Source organism: Coregonus lavaretus (genome assembly GCF_964263955.1).
Source record: "Coregonus lavaretus genome assembly, chromosome: 3".
NCBI classification, from domain to species: Eukaryota; Metazoa; Chordata; class Actinopteri; order Salmoniformes; family Salmonidae; genus Coregonus; species Coregonus lavaretus.
The window spans coordinates 46832313-46849645 of NC_139990.1; the positions used below are offsets into that span (position 1 = coordinate 46832313).

A 17333-nucleotide genomic window follows, 5' to 3' on the forward strand; every position below is an offset into this window, starting at 1 on the left:
TCTTCTCTCGCTCTCTCTCCTCTCTCCTCTCTCTCCCTCCTCTCTCTCCCCTCCTCTAGCTGAGGGAGTTGGAGGATAAATATGCAGAGTGTATGGAGATGCTCCATGAGGCCCAGGAAGAGCTGAAGAACCTCCGGAATAAATCACTGCCTCTCAGTACACCCCGACGCTTCCACTCCCTGGGCCTGTTCCCTATGGTGAGACACACATACACACAGGGGGTCAGAGTAATAAAACGCTGCCCCTCAGTACACTTCAACACTTCCTGTTCCCTATGGTGAGACGGGAGAGGGAGAGAGAGAGAGAGAGAGGGAGAGAGAGAGGGAGGGAGGGAGAGAGGGAGAGAGGGAGGGAGGGAGGGAGAGAGGGAGGGAGAGAGGGAGAGAGGGAGAGAGGGAGGGAGGGAGAGAGAGAGGGAGGGAGGGAGGGGGAGAGAGAGAGAGGGAGGGAGAGAGAGAGAGAGAGAGAGAGGGAGGGAGAGGGCGAGCGAGAGGGAGAGAGAGGGAGAGGGAGAGGGGGAGAGGGAGGGGGAGGGAGAGGGAGGGAGGGAGGGGGAGAGAGAGGGAGGGGAAAGGGAGGGGAAAGAGAGGGAGGGGGGGGAGGGAGAGGGAGGGAGAGAGGAGGGATGGATGGAGGGAGAGGGAGGGAGAGAGGAGGGATGGATGGAGGGAGAGGGAGGGAGAGAGGGAGGGGGTTAGGGAGAGGGAGGGAGAGAGGGAGGGGGTTAGGGGGAGGGAGGGAGGGGGGAGGGATGGGGGGAGGGAGGTGGGAGAGGGAGAGGGAGGGGGGGAGGGAGGGATGGAAGGGGGGAGGGAGAGAGGGGGGGGAGAGAGGGAGGTGGGAGAGGGAGGGATGGAAGGGGGGCGGGAGGGCTAGAACTGGTATAGAGGTGAAAGGGATTTCCTTTCATCAGGTTTTGTTTTCAACCCCGTTCCTCAGGTGTCAGATGTTAACAGCATAGTTTATGCCGACGGGGTGAGTGGAGAACCTGTCTATTGCATCTCTGACTGCATGATGTGTTGCCACTCACGAGCAGGGAGGTAACCCTGATGTCCTGGCCCCAGGCCCAGCCTTGGCCACGTCGTAACTGCCGTGCCCTGCCCCAGAACTGTGACGTAACTGTAACATAAAGACAGTCACAGAGAGCAGTAGACACCTTATCTGTGTTAGCGTCTAGCTGTCGGGAGAAGGAGATGGCTGGTATTGACCCTGTAGAGAGAAGTCATGTTTTGAGGTGTTTACAGTAGGATTAACAGGTTGGGGTTGGTTCCCATAGTAAACCTGTTATGTCTGTGTGATGGAGCCTGTCTTGTTTTGTTTGTCCCAAATCGATTGGCTGTGTTTTGGGACCCAGAAGATTCTCTAACAAATTAACCCATGTGTGTCTAGATTCAATTCAGTCACATAGTCTCTCTAGAACATGGGTCTCCAATCCTGTTCCTGGAGAGACCCTCCTGTAGGTTTTCACTCCAACCATGTTCCTGGAGAGATACCCTCCTGTAGGTTTTCACTCCAACCCCAGTTGTAACTAACCTGCTTTAGCTTATCAACCAGATAATTATTAGAATTAGGTGTGATAGATTAGGGTTGGAATGAAAACCTACAGGAAGGTAGCTCTCCAAGAACAGGGTTGGAGTGAAAACCTACAGGGCGGTAGCTCTCCAGGAACGGGGTTGGAGAGCCCTGCTCTAGAATGCACCAATGTTCCAGCTTAACACGGCTGGACATATACAACGTCAGTTTGGCATAGAGAGAAGGGCAGAGTTGGGACATCCAGCTTTCTTACGTCACTGCCTTATCCGCTTGTTGTCCTAGCGTAAACATCCCCCGGACACAAATAAGTAGCTTGAAAGATGGTGATTTTTAATGAGTGCATTTATGCAAGTGGTTAGTTTGCATAAAAACTACCTTCACTTGAACCACTGCAAAGGTTTTGCCTGCAAACTTTGGTTTCCAATCGTGACATTCTGGCATGTCTGCCTCGTGATTTGTTGGGAGAGTGGTCTGTCTGAAGAGGACTCCCCCCTTTTCGAAGTTACCAAGAGAATCCGTCATTAATCGCAGACCTAACCTCGTGCTGTTGCTGCCCTAGGTCTGGGGCTTCAGAGACTAGTCACATAGTACTCATTATTATTGTCTGTCTGTCTGTCCTCCCAGGACTCTCTAGCTGCTGAGATTGAGGGCACCATGAGGAAGGAGCTGGCTATGGATGACCCGGAAGTGGAAGAGCAGAAGTAGACCCTCATCCAATACTAATATCTCTATTCAATAACAATATCTGCTGTAGTACATCTAACCCTAACCCCATTTTAGAGCTACGCTGATATTGTGTGCGTGTGTCCGTGTCCATGTCCATGGTATGTGTGTGTGTAGGTTGCACCCCAAGCGTGTGTTTGAGACCGTGAAAAACGTTAACCTGATGCGTCAGCACTCCTCTCTGGCCCCGTCTCCCATGAACATCCCCGGCTCCAACCGGTCGTCCTGTCTGAACTCGGGCCACTCCAGCTGCCTGTCCACGCCCCACTCCAGCCTGTACGGAGGAGATATGGGGAGCATCCTCAGAGACAACCGCAGCAACAGCTTCATACTGGAGACGCCTGACCACAGGTGCTGGGACTGACCCATGACTCTACTGGCTGGCTGGCTGGCTGGCTGGCTCTTTCACTTTGAAATCTCTCTCTTTCTCTCTCTCTAAATGTGAACACTCTCGCTGAATGTGAACACTCTCGCTGAATGTGAACACTCTCGCTGAATGTGAACACTCTCGCTGAATGTGAACACTCTCGCTGAATGTGAACTCTCTCGCTGAATGTGAACTCTCTCGCTGAATGTGAACTCTCTCGCTGAATGTGAACTCTCTCTGAATGTGAACTAACTCTCTCTCTCTCTCTCTCTCTGTGAATGTGAACTCTTTCTCGCTGAACATGAAGTCTTTCTCTCTCCCTACCAGTCTATCTCTCTCTCTCCCTGCCCTCTGTACTTCTCTCTCTCCCTACCTGTCTCTCTCTCTCCCTGCCCTCTGTACTTCTCTCTCCCTACCTGTCTCTCTCTCTCCCTGCCCTCTGTACGTCTCCCTCTCTCTCCCTACCTGTCTCACTCTCTCCCTGCCCTCTGTACTTCTCCCTCTCTCTCCCTACCTGTCTGTCTCTCTCTCCCTGCCCTCTGTACTTCTCTCTCTCTCCCTACCTGTCTGTCTCTCTCTCCCTGCCCTCTGTACTTCTCTCTCTCTCTCCCTGTCTGTCTGTCTCTCTCCCTGCCCTCTGTACTTCTCTCTCTCCCTACCTGTCTGTCTGTCTCTCTCTCCCTGCCCTCTGTACTTCTCTCTCTCCCTACCTATCTCTCTCTCTCCCTGCCCTCTGTACTTCTCTCTCCCTACCTGTCTCTCTCTCTCCCTGCCCTCTGTACGTCTCCCTCTCTCTCCCTACCTGTCTCACTCTCTCCCTGCCCTCTGTACTTCTCTCTCTCTCTCCCTACCGGTCTGTCTGTCTCTCTCCCTGCCCTCTGTACTTCTCTCTCCTTACCTGTCTCTCTCTCTCCCTGCCCTCTGTACGTCTCCCTCTCTCTCCCTACCTGTCTCACTCTCTCCCTGCCCTCTGTACTTCTCTCTCTCCCTACCTGTCTGTCTCTCTCTCCCTGCCCTCTGTACTTCTCTCTCTCTCTCTCCCTACCTGTCTGTCTGTCTCTCTCCCTGCCCTCTGTACTTCTCTCTCTCCCTACCTGTCTGTCTGTCTCTCTCTCCCTGCCCTCTGTACTTCTCTCTCTCCCTACCTATCTCTCTCTCTCCCTGCCCTCTGTACTTCTCTCTCCCTACCTATCTCTCTCTCTCCCTGCCCTCTGTACTTCTCTCTCTCCCTACCTATCTCTCTCTCTCCCTGCCCTCTGTACTTCTCTCTCCCTACCTGTCTCTCTCTCTCCCTGCCCTCTGTACGTCTCCCTCTCTCTCCCTACCTGTCTCACTCTCTCCCTGCCCTCTGTACTTCTCTCTCTCCCTACCTGTCTCTCTGTCTCTCTCCCTGCCCTCTGTACTTCTCTCTCTCCCTGCCTATCTGTCTCTCTCTCCCTGCCCTCTGTACTTCTTTCTCTCTATCCCGCATTCTCTCTCTTCTTGATCTAGTAAAGTTCTGGCTGTAACAACAGCTCATAGGTCTTCCCATCCATGTAGTTGTCCAGTAAAGTCTTATCAGAGTGTAAAACAAGATGGCGCACATGGTTTCCTGAATGCATGTCTGCTATCGTTGTATTTTGAATAGAGTCAGGGTTAGGGTTACTAAGCACTTTGCAGGCTATACAACAACACTGCCAGCAATGTCATGGCTTTGCTAGGTAAACCAAGAGGGAGAGGAGGAAGTGTGCCTTTTCTAGTTCCCAATAGCAACCACGGTACAATAAAGCCAAACAGTACTTTCTCATGTAACTGCAGTTGAACTGATTATGTTGTGGCACTGCACAAAATGCTAGGAAAGTGAAAACGTCTTGTGTTGATGTCAAGTGACCATTGGTGATTTTTGTTATTAGGAATGCCAACCACAAATAACAACGGTTTACTCTTTTTTTGCTTTGTTGATGTCATCAGCATGTCTTGTTGCGATGCACGCACGTTGTTATGTAAAGGACCAGTGCCTGTCATTGAGTACAGCAGACCAGTTATAGGACCTTTTGTTAGACTTGTACCATTGAATAGGACTATATTTAATAAATAAATACTATGTACACAGTTCCTCCTGTCCTCAGCTAATGCAGGTTGATGGCCAAGACTCATGTCGGCTTCTGCTTTATTCCCCCCCCCCCCCCCCCCCCCCCAGTGTGGATGACTCCAACAAGAAACCAGGGACCCCTGGAACGCCGGGCTCTCAGGATCTGGAAGCAGCCCTCCGACGTCTCTCCCTGCGGCGGGACAACTACCTGAGCGAGCGCCGCTTCTTCGAGGAGGAGAGGGATCGGAAGCTCCAGGGGCTGGTGGAGAAGGGAGAGGTGTACAGCGGCAGTATGACCCCCACAGAGAGCATCATGTCCCTGGGAGGAACCCACTCCTCTTCCGTCTGGTCTGGGTACTCCTTCAGCTCCCGCTCCTACCTGCCGGAGAAGCTGCAGATCGTCAAGCCACTGGAAGGTGACTCCCCCCGCCACCACCCCCGCGACCTCTCACCCTGCTGCTGGTTGACACGCTGTGGGAGCTAATGCACCATGACGAGTGCAGCCTCTCAGTACTCCTCCTACTTCAGACACACCCAGTGCCGCTGCTGGTTCCAGATCCACAGTTAGAGTTGAGGCTCACATACATCGTACTTAATGTGGATCTAGCTTTCGTATGCCGATCGTTCAGCGTGCTGTGTTTTAGGGACCACCCGCTGTAGATGTCTGACTGACGAAAATTCTACATGTAAAATCGGTGCGCACTCGGTTCGCAAATTATTTCAGAGGAGCCAAGTTCCAGCAAACTGTATTGGTGTGTCTGAGCCCTTAGGCTCAGACTTAGTCAGACTTAGAGTTAGAACAGCCCACTGCCACTAGCCCTGCCTGACACATTAGTTTAGCCTACAATGTTATCATGCAAAGCAAATCTAGACCTGTCGCTGGTCTTTTCCACAACAACATTGAGGCCATGTGCTACTCATCCTATGTTTTATCAAGGAGGGATCACATTAAGCACAGCTGTACAGCCTGTTACTCTATGTCCATGTGAAATGATCTCCAAACATGTCAGGCATCTGCAAAAAGCAGTTAAAAAGAGATTTGCTGCATATTTGTGTTATCTCCTGAAAGAACCTGAATGAAACTGTTTGAAATACAAGTTTGAAACTGTGTTATTTTGAATCGATAGACGCAGTTATATTATAGGTATGAAGCACACGTTTAACCAAATAAAAGATAAGTTCCTCACATTTTTATCAAAATGTTTCTTACGTAGAGTATTTTCCTTTGCTAAAATACTAAATATATTTATTTTCCTAATGTTGTTTTTGACATGTTTTTCTATTTTTTAGTCAGATTTAATGGTTGATTGAAATATCACCAGAGATCAAGGGGCCCTGGTCAAAAGTAGTGCACCATATAGGGATGTAGGGTGCCATTTGGGACGTGGCCACGGTCAGGTTATACAGTAGTACAGTATCTAATCTGGGTCTCTAGTGCCACCTGGGGACAACACCATTAACATGCACAATGAATCAATATTTACATTTACATTTTAGTCATTTAGCAGAAGCTCTTATCCAGAGCGACTTACATGAGCAATTAGGGTTAAGTGCCTTGCTCAAGGGCACATCGACATATTTTTCACCTAGTCGGCTCGGGGAATAGAACCAGCGACCTTTCGGTTACTGGCACAACGCTCTTAACCACTAAGCTACCTGCCGCCCCATAAATCAACACTTGCCTGTTCATTACATTATTACACTGTTATTACATTATCATTACACTATAATAATATACACTAAGATTTATTTCAAGTCTAATTATTGCTTATTTTTGCTACCTGTTTTACGCATCTTTTGAAGCCAGTCAGTCATTTGCATGGCATTATCAGTCTGTTTGGAATTGAGACGTAAGGTACAGTGCATCTTATTACATTATCAATCTGTTTGGACTTGAGACGTTAGGTACAGTGCATCTTATTACATTATCAATCTGTTTGGACTTGAGACGTGAGGTACAGTGCATCTTATTACATTATCAGTTTGTTTGGACTTGAGACGTAAGGTACAGTGCATCTTATGACATTATCAATCTGTTTGGACTTGAGACGTAAGGTACAGTGCATCTTATTACATTATCAATCTGTTTGGACTTGAGACGTTAGGTACAGTGCATCTTATTACATTATCAGTCTGTTTGGACTCGAGACATTAGGTACAGTGCATCTTATTACATTATCAATCTGTTTGGACTTGAGACGTGAGGTACAGTGCATCTTATTACATTATCAGTTTGTTTGGACTTGAGACGTAAGGTACAGTGCATCTTATGACATTATCAATCTGTTTGGACTTGAGACGTGAGGTACAGTGCATCTTATTACATTATCAGTTTGTTTGGACTTGAGACGTAAGGTACAGTGCATCTTATGACATTATCAGTCTGTTTGGACTTGAGACGTTAGGTACAGTGCATCTTATTACATTATTAGCTCTTCCAATAAAATCTACATATTTGCCTGTACCTAACCTTTGAAAGACTTTACTCCTCTATCTGATAAGGGACGGGGAGAACCACAGATTTGACTTGAAATAAAGGTACATTTCAGAAACCACTGCTAGAAGTGGCCATACACACTGATATCTTACTTGCAAGTGAGATAATATAACTTGGTGTAAACACCCTAGAACTGGGTGAAAGCTGGGTGAAGGCAACCTCTTCCACAAGTCCCATCAATGCATGTTGAAGTCCAAATCGTCGCCCCTCTCCACACATAGACCAGACCTACTGTATAGTTACACTGCCTTTCCCTTAACTGTTCTTCTCAGGCTTTCCCACTGAGATTTAGCTCAATTCAACCCAATGTTGAATGGTGATGTCACTTGGTTTACGACCTACAGGATGAACTGCCATACAAAGGCAGCTCTGTCTGTTAGAAAGGAGGGAACGCTACTACTAAAGTAGAGTAATGTTGTTGGACATGGATACCCCTGACCTCCCTGGATTCATAGAGTATGCATGTGGATATGTAGAGAGCAATGTAAAGGGGCTATATTTAGATGCCCTTAAACACCCTTCATGTTCTACCGTATCTGTTCACATCCAGATTTATATCAGTGGTCTAGAGAGGGAAGGCCATTTCTGTTACGTTTCTCCAGCCATCTTATGATGTATGATGGCAGCTGATATATTATGATGCATTACCATAGAAACCCATTTAACATAGAAGCCTATATTATTATGCATTACCATAGAAACCAATTTAACATAGAAGCCTATATTGTGATGCATTACCATAGAAACCCATTTAACATAGAAGCTTATATTATGACGCATTACCATAGAAACCCATTTAAGATATAAGCCTATATTATGATGCATTACCATATAAGCCTATATTATGATGCATTACCATAGAAACCCATTTAACATAGAAGCCTATATTATGATGCATTACCATAGAAACCCATTTAAGATAGAAGCCTATATAGAAATGCAGCAAAAACAAATGCAGATGTGTGTGTTTAACGTTTTATATTTTCCCTCCCTCCCTCCCAGGCTCGGCCACCCTGCACCAGTGGCAGCAGCTGGCCCAGCCCAACCTGGGTGGGATCCTGGACACGCGGCCTGGTGTGGTCACCAAGGGCTTCCGTCCTCTGGAACTAGACCTGGAGCACATCTACCAGTTCACTGACTTTGAGGAGGAGGACTTTGAGGTAGTGGAGGACTCAGACGACCTGTCTGTCCACAACCTCTCTACCTCAGGCTCTACCTCAGACTGTAGTGGCATCGCCATCCTCAGCCGGCAGGGCCTCCGTACCCGCTCCACCTCCTGCTCCTCCACCTGCAGCGGCAGAGCCATCAACAACAACCTTCCAGAGGGTGGGGTTGGAGGTGATGGAGAAGCCAAGGAAGAGGGCGAGACATTGGGCCCAGGCAGCACACCACTGTTGTCGCCCGCACCTCCAGACAGCGAGAAGCAGGAGAACCAGGATCAGGCTGCAGCCGCTGACGGGTTGTCCGGTGAGGGAGCCTTCTAAATGGGTCACACAGGCACCAGACGTCCCTAATCCACCCTTCTACCACAGGATGTTGGGGCATTCATTGGCCATTGCCTTCCCCTCCCTGCCTGTCCGTCGGTCCCCGATCCCTCCATGCTCATGCACACATCTCCAGGCACACCCACCTCATCCTGACGTGTCCAGACACACCCACCTCATCCTGACGTGTCCAGGCACACCCACCTCATCCTGACGTGTCCAGGCACACCCACCTCATCCTGACGTGTCCAGACACACCCACCTCATCCCAACGTGTCCAGACACACCCACCTCATCCAGACGTGTCCTGACACACCCACCTCATCCTGAGGTGTCCTACTGTCAAGCCCCTTTTGAGTATATTGAGTTGTATTTATTTCAGTGTCATCTTTAATCTCCAACTCTCTCACACATTCACACTTTTCCTAAAATCTCAAGATCCTTCCTTCCTTACGAATTCAGATTAATTTAAATCATCCAGTTCTGATCACCTCTTCTATCCACTCAAGTAATTTGTGTCCAATCTGGTGTCAAATCATCATTGTCACTCCTGAGAAAGTTGTGATTTTGTTCATGTCTTCCATCACAGCATTCTTAATCTCAAAGGCATGAAGTTCACTCAAAAAGCCAATTATTAGAGATGTCGTGTGTTAGTGTAAACCTACATAGTAATGTAGTGACGTAGTATAAACCTACATATACGAATGTCACACACTCCAGATTGAGTATGTACAACCTATGGCCAGTGTCCAGGTCACTGTGGTTTGGGTGTCGTGGTATCAGATGACCGTGATCTATTAACAACACCATGCTCTCACAGCTGCCCAGAAACTCACATGACACTACTGCCGTCAAAGATAGGGACTCTGGGACTGTGTCCCAAATGGCACCCTATTCCCTATATAGTGCACTACTTTTGACCTTGGACCATAGTGCTCTGGTTAAAAGTAGTATACTATGTAGCAAATAGGGTGCCATTTGGGACAAATGTTCTGTCCATGACCCTGTTTCCTAGGAATCATTATGGGGTGAAGTGGTGTGAATGTCACCTCAGCTCCTGCCTTTGACATTGAGCTGCGGAGTCCACACACAGCTCCAAACAGTCAACACTGCAGAGTCCACACACAGCTCCAAACTGTCAACACTGTCCACACACATCTCCAAACAGTCAACAATGCAGAGTCCACACACAGCTCCAAACAGTCAACACACCACTGCAGAGTCCACACACAGCTCCAAACAGTCAACACACCACTTATCTGCAGTGTTTTTAGTTTAACCCTGCATTGTGTTCCCTATGGAGAATCCCTATGTTAGAGTGGAACACTAATTCATGCCTGGGATGTTAGGAATCTGCTGAAATCATTGTTCATTAACTGTCATTATATGTCATTCCTTTATCTGCCTATCAAATGTTTTCAATGGTTTAAAACGGCATCTACAGGCAAAAATACAGCGGTTTCATCTTTGCAATTGATGCAGCTTTAAACCATCCACTCTGTGTCTTTGAGTGTTGGATTTTAAGTTTTGTGTAAAGAAAAATGTTGGTACCTCTGTGCCCAGTAATAACCCTCCCTCCCTCCACTCTCCCCCCTTCTCTCCCTCTCTCCCCTTCTCTCCCTGTCTACAGCCCACTACCCTGGTAAATGTATGTCCAACACCAGCTCCACCTATACCTTCACCACCTGTCGGATCATGCACCCCTCAGACGAGCTGACCAGAGTCACCCCCAGGTTAGACAACCCTCCGACCCCACACTGGTGGAGTCCCAAATGGCTTCTCTATCCACTATGGGCCCTGGTCAAAAGAAGTGCACTACAGTGTATATAGGGAATAGGTTGCCATTTGGGATGTATCCTGACACTGCAGTGCACCCCTGTAGCCACTAGGTGGCAGTGTCTGTCTGAACCGCTATCACTGCAGACAATGGAAACCTTGGCTTTCAGCGTTGGGCTGAGGGTGATAATACAGAGAGGATAATAATCAGTCCATATTGCTGAAGGAAATACTGACTCAGATTTAAAAAATGAATTAATAATGATGTATAAAGTAAGTTAGTCATGATTTCATTCACAAGTACGTTTTCCTTTGCCCTGGCTGAGCCAAACTGTGTTCAGCACATACCCGCTGTCTGACAGCTATTATTGCCCCTCTTGGATAAATAAAGTTGGTTGAATTGCCCCCCTCCCCTCCAGGTCATGTGATGAGGAAGAGGAAGCCGCTCTATCATGTTGTTCTGAGGGCTGACTTAGGGCTGACTGAGCCACGCCCCCTCCCGCTCCGTGGGTGAGACCTGTCACATGACTAGTAGCATGGCCTCGTTGTAGGGAGTCCAGGGTCTGACTCAGTAGTTTGGGGGTGTTCCTGCCTCGCTGTCTCCTTCTAACTATCCTGCTTCCTTCGATCTCTAAGCCCTCTAACCCCCCTCCTGTCAACTGTCAGTCAAACAAATCTAGAACCGCTCCTCACCAAAGGGCTGAGACTCTCTAATCAATGACAATCAGATCAAAATGTCTTGCATAATATAATGATTGGTCCTGACCCTGGCATTGATTCATACCATACAACTTGATTGTGGTCTGATGATTGATGCTAAGCTTGTGGGTGTTCATTGCTTACTTAACTTTGTTTGGAACAGTGTTCATGACACTGGTTTGTATAAGTGTGTTAGCACTGCGTCTAATTGATTAGCAAATTTCCTTTGGTGGTTTTCCAGGAAATGGTATCTGGGGTTGAAATTGCATGTGTTTGGGTTAACATTCAGATAACCTTGTCAGTGTCTTATTGATTTGTCTGTTTATTAATTAAATTGTCAGTGAGATTTCGATATTAATATTATAAAATTAGATTTTGTATTTGATCTGATATTGATATAGACAGTGATTGATTAGTTTATGTACATTGTAGCAGGAAGTCCCTCTCTATTGTACTAGTCTGCATCAGTGTGTGTACTAAAAAAGGGAACTAACATTGATGATCAGTGATGATCATACTAAAATCAACCTATTGTATAGCTATTGTGTGGCCAAGGCTCTAGAAGGAGCTATTGAGTGGTCTTTTAACTCCATCTGTGTTGACTCTTATAAAATATTGTCATGTGGATGTTATCAATAGCAAGTAATATTAAAGCTTGAATCATCAGTATAGCTTGACTGGCTGTGTCTGTCATAGCTGAGGAGTATGGCTGACTGTATAGCTGACTGTATAGCTGACTGTATAGCAGTACAGCTGACTGTATAGCAGTATAGCTGACTGCATAGCTGACTGTATAGCAGTATAGCTGACTGTACAGCTGACTGTATAGCAGTATGGCTGACTGTATAGCAGTACAGCTGACTGTATAGCTGACTGTGTAGCAGTATAGCTGACTGAGTAGCAGTATGGCTGACTGTATAGCTGACTGTATATCTGACTATAGCAGTATAGCTGACTGTATAGCAGTGTAGCTGACTGTATAGCAGTGTAGCTGACTGTATAGCAGTATAGCTGACTGTATATCCATATAGCTGACTATATAGCTGTATAGCTGACAGTATGGCTGACTGTATAGCTGACTGTATATCTGACTATAGCAGTATAGCTGACTGTATAGCTGACTGTATAGCAGTGTAGCTGACTGTATAGCAGTATAGCTGACTGTATAGCAGTATAGCTGACTGTATATCCGTATAGCTGACTATATAGCTGTATAGCTGACAGTATAGCTGACTGTATTGCTGTATGACTGACTTTATGGCTGACTGTATAGCAGTATAGCTGACTGTATAGCAGTATAACTGACTGTATAGCTGACTGTATAGCTGACTGTATAGCAGAATATCTGACTGTATACCAGTATAGCTGACTGTATATCTGACTGTATAGCAGTGTAGCTGACTGTATAGCAGTGTAGCTGACTGTATAGCAGTGTAGCTGACTGTATAGCAGTATAGCTGACTGTATAGCTGTATGGCTGACAGTATGGCTGACTGTATAGCTGACTGTATATCTGACTATAGCAGTATAGCTGACTGTATAGCTGACTGTATAGCAGTGTAGCTGACTGTATAGCAGTATAGCTGATTGTATAGCAGTATAGCTGACTGTATATCCGTATAGCTGACTATATAGCTGTATAGCTGACAGTATAGCTGACTGTATTGCTGTATGACTGACTTTATGGCTGACTGTATAGCAGTATAGCTGACTGTATAGCAGTATAACTGACTGTATAGCTGACTGTATAGCTGACTGTATAGCTGACTGTATAGCAGAATATCTGACTGTATACCAGTATAGCTGACTGTATATCTGACTGTATAGCAGTGTAGCTGACTGTATAGCAGTGTAGCTGACTGTATAGCAGTATAGCTGACTGTATAGCAGTATAGCTGACAGTATAGCTGACTGTATTGCTGTATGGCTGACATTATGGCTGACTGTATAGCAGTATAGCTGACTATAGCAGTATAACTGACTGTATAGCTGACTGTATAGCAGTATAGCTGACTGTATAGCTGACTGTATAGCAGAATATCTGACTGTATACCAGTATAGCTGACTGTATATCTGACTGTATAGCAGTATAGCTGACTGTATAGCAGTATAGCTGACTGTATATCTGACTGTATAGAAGTATAGCTGACTGTATTTCTGGCTGTATAGCAGTATAGCTGACTGTTGAGCTGACTGTATAGCTGATGGTATGGCAGTATAGCTGACTGTATAGCTGATGGTATAGCACTATAACAGACTGTATATCTGACTGTAGCAGTATAGCTGACTGTATAGTTGACTGTATAGCTGACTGTATAGCAGAATATCTGACTGTATACCAGTATAGCTGACTGTATATCTGACTGTATAGCAGTGTAGCTGACTGTATAGCAGTGTAGCTGACTGTATAGCAGTGTAGCTGACTGTATAGCAGTATAGCTGACTGTATAACAGTATAGCTGACAGTATAGCTGACTGTATTGCTGTATTGCTGACTTTATGGCTGACTGTATAGCAGTATAGCTGACTATAGCAGTATAACTGACTGTATAGCTGACTGTAGAGCAGTATAGCTGACTGTATAGCTGACTGTATAGCTGACTGTATAGCAGAATATCTGACTGTATACCAGTATAGCTGACTGTATATCTGACTGTATAGCTGACTGTATAGCAGTATAGCTGACTATAGCAGTATATCTGACTGTATAGCTGACTGTATAGCAGTATAGCTGACTGTATATCTGACTGTATAGAAGTATAGCTGACTGTATTTCTGGCTGTATAGCAGTATAGCTGACTGTTGAGCTGACTGTATAGCTGATGGTATAGCAGTATAACAGACTGTATATCTGACTGTAGCAGTATAGCTGACTGTATAGCTGACTGTATAGTTAGTTAGTTGGCTGTGTAGCTGGCAGTATAGCTGACTGTGTAGCAGTATAGCTCACTGTATAGCTGACTGTATAGCAGTATAGCTGACTGTGTAGCAGTATAGCTGACTGTATAGCTGACTGTGTAGCAGTATAGCTGACTGTGTAGCTGGCAGTATAGCTGACTGTGTAGCTGGCAGTATAGCTGACTGTCTAGCTGACTGTGTAGCTGGCAGTATAGCTGACTGTGTAGCTGGCAGTATAGCTGACTGTGTAGCTGGCAGTATAGCTGACTGTGTAGCTGGCAGTATAGCTGACTGTGTAGCTGGCAGTATAGCTGACTGTATGGCTGACTGTATCGCAGTATGTCTGACTGTGTTGTTGACTGTATAGCAGTATAGCTTACTGTATAGCTTACTGTATAGCTGACTTTATAGCTGACTTTATAGCTGACTGTCGAGCAGTATAGTTGACTGTGTAGCAGTATAACTGACTGTATAGCTGTATAGATGACTGTATAGCAGTATAGCTGACTGTATAGAAGTATAGCTGACTGTATAGCTAACTGTATAGCAGTATGTGTGTGTGACTGTCTGTCTGTGTGCTTCTCCATCTCCCTCTTTCAGCCTTATGTCGGGCCCTACTGCCTCCTGCGTCATGACCAGCAGCAACAGCGTCAGATCCACCCCCTGCTCCACCCCCTGCACCCCGCGCCGCCTCAGCCTGGCGGCCGAGTCCTTCACCAACCTGAGAGACTCCACCAAGACCATGAGCACTAGTGGAGGTCTGGTGCGGCTCCTCCATGAGCGAGGCATCTCTGCAGCAGTCTACAACCCTCAGAGCTGGGACCGGGCAGACTGTAGCACCTCCATCCCCACTGGGGGGGCACCGTTGCTCCTACCGCCTCGGCCCCCCGATACCCTACCCTCCACGCCGCCCAACTCCCCAACCCACCACTCCCTCCGCTCCAAACCCAGCGGCCCCTTCGACCTCAGCCCCAGTGCCCCGCCCTATGACAACTTCCTGGCGTCAAAGCCGGCCAGCTCCATCCTGAAGGAGGTGAGGGCGGAGGCCCGGAGCAGTGAGTCAGCGGACAGCGAGTGTCAGATTGACGTCAGCGTCCACAACCTGAAGCTGGTGGACAAGCTGAAGCGCTTCAGCGTGGCTGGGGCCGGCCCCTCTTTATCAGGGGCCACGGGGCCCACCATGCTGGGGCCCCTCAGCGGCCTCCACTGCCCTTCCCACTTCGGCCCCTCTGTGGTGGCCAGTCCAATAGGGGGCCTCGGCCCCGCTCTGAACGCAGGCATCCGCCGCAACCGCAGCTACCCAGCCATGGTAGGGGCCGGCATGGCGATGAAGGGCCCGGGGCCCCACAGCCCCACAGACATGCTCCTGGCTTCTTCCTCCAAGCTCCCCAGACAGACTAGTCTCAATGATGAGTGAATGAAGGTTTCCTTTTCTCTTCTGTATGTCACATGTCAGATGAGTTGAATGTGTATATATATAGCTGCTGTATGAGGCCCCCGTTTCCGTGACAAATCAACTCTGTGCCTGAAAGAGATGCCCTTTCTTTGTACAGTTTATTTTGTATCAATGATAATTATTTTGTCTTCCGTTATCTCTCTTTTTCTTTCTCTCTCTCTTCTGCTTCTCTTTCTCTCTCTCTCTTCTGCTTCTTTCTCTCTCTCTTCTGCTTCTTTCTCTCTCTCTCTCTCTCTTCTGCTTCTCTTTCTCTCTCTGTGTCTCTCTCTCTTTCTCTCTCTGTGTCTCTCTCTCTTTCTCTCTCTTTGTCTCTCTCCTTACAACTCTCAGTAAATAGTACCATGATGTATTATTCTTTCTGTTTCTGATTGGCCAGGCAGATCGGTAGGCTGAAGAACATGTACTGTAGCACCTGTTATCTGTTTAGAAAAAGGAGCGGTTCCAAGCCCAGGTAAACTCATTTTAAAAATCTCTTTTTTTTATTCCCAGGTCTAAACGTATACATGTAGACAAAAAAAACATGATCTTCCTGTTAATTAGCCAATGAGTGGCAAGCAGTACCAACGAACGCACCTTAAGTGGTATTTAAGGGTTTTCAGTGGCATCCATGACAATATGCACATAACTAAAACCTTTATTGAGGAAATGAAATGTTGGAGGTACGGTATGCAAACCACTAGCTAGCACAATACTGGGCAACAACACATCATGTTATTCACCTCAAAGTTTTATCAAAATAAAGACTGGGAAGGAGCCACACTTGAAGCTAAGAGGGATGCATGAATGTTTGCCGTGAATGAATAGGCTATGGTTTGAACTTGAAAACAAAATCACTTTATTGTAACAGACCAACATGATTTATAGACGTTTGTGTGCAGTGCGAGTATGTGAACTTGTGTGTATAAAGTTGTTGAAAGATTGACCTATAGGCCTAGATAGTCTAAGACTTGAGTCATTTGGTTAAAGTGATAATCAGATATACAGGACATTTCAACCAGAGCCCACTAACTGCTGTCTCCCAATACAAAACCAGTGTACGAGAGTTCTCTGGGAGGGACGCCATAATTATACAAGTTTGAATTGTTTTTCTTTGTGATAAAAAGCTTTGGTGGCTGAACTGTTAGCTTTAAACTAAAGCCACTGTACTGTAAATGAAGTTGTGAAACGCAGAGACGGAGGGATACGTCCTAGTGCCTCATACTTTACATAGTTTCATTGTTGTTTGACTGACTGACCTGTCTGTCCATTGTGTGGTCTGCCTTCCTCTAATAGATTCCACCCTGGTATGAGCAGTTTAACTACAAATGTGTTTTGAGGATATCCTCCTCGTAGGGGTTTTAACTTGAACTGCAGAGAAGATGAGATATCGTTAGATCTTGGATATCTGTATTTTGAGAGAGCTGCAGTGTATGTGTTGAAATGATGAAGACACACCTGTTATTTATCATTTACTTCTGACAAAAGTAGAGATTCGTCCTCGCTGACATTGTGTGTAACCTGAATATCTTTTGAATGTATTGATTAACAGCAGAAAATATTATGTCCATATGTCTATGTTGATTTAAATGATGGGTTTTACTGCATTTCAACCACAAAGGGAACTATTATTATAGTACTTGTACATTGTAAATGGTATGTATGCAATGAATTTAGCCATGTTAACTATTTTTTTAATAAACTAGAATATATATATATATAAGGGACAAAAATGTTGTTCAGGCAATGAAGTGGTCAGAACACTGGTCTAAAAACAAGCTGGGTTTTTGTGTTCTGGATTTTCAAGAGCACCTATTTGCAGAAAAGGTGTATCAATAAAACAATTGATATGA

General features: G+C 46.3%; 1 protein-coding gene across 5 annotated transcripts in view; it reads left to right on the forward strand.

The window, feature by feature from the left end:
• The window catches only part of LOC311117596 (trafficking kinesin-binding protein 1-like), a 52947-nt gene extending 35614 nt beyond the window's left edge, over nt 1-17333 (forward strand). For 4 of the 5 annotated variants that reach the window (XM_084157542.1, XM_084157541.1, XM_084157543.1 and 1 more), the window contains 7 exons: nt 60-197; nt 2158-2234; nt 2374-2607; nt 4803-5110; nt 8194-8658; nt 10306-10408; nt 14649-17333. In XM_084157542.1, the coding sequence (XP_084013668.1) occupies nt 60-197; nt 2158-2234; nt 2374-2607; nt 4803-5110; nt 8194-8658; nt 10306-10408; nt 14649-15465 (2142 nt within the window). In that variant the 3' untranslated portion in view covers nt 15466-17333. Of the gene's footprint in view, nt 1-59; nt 198-2157; nt 2235-2373; nt 2608-4802; nt 5111-8193; nt 8659-10305; nt 10409-10870; nt 10962-14648 lie in introns of all 5 variants that reach the window. The other variant, XM_084157545.1, reaches the window with a different exon arrangement.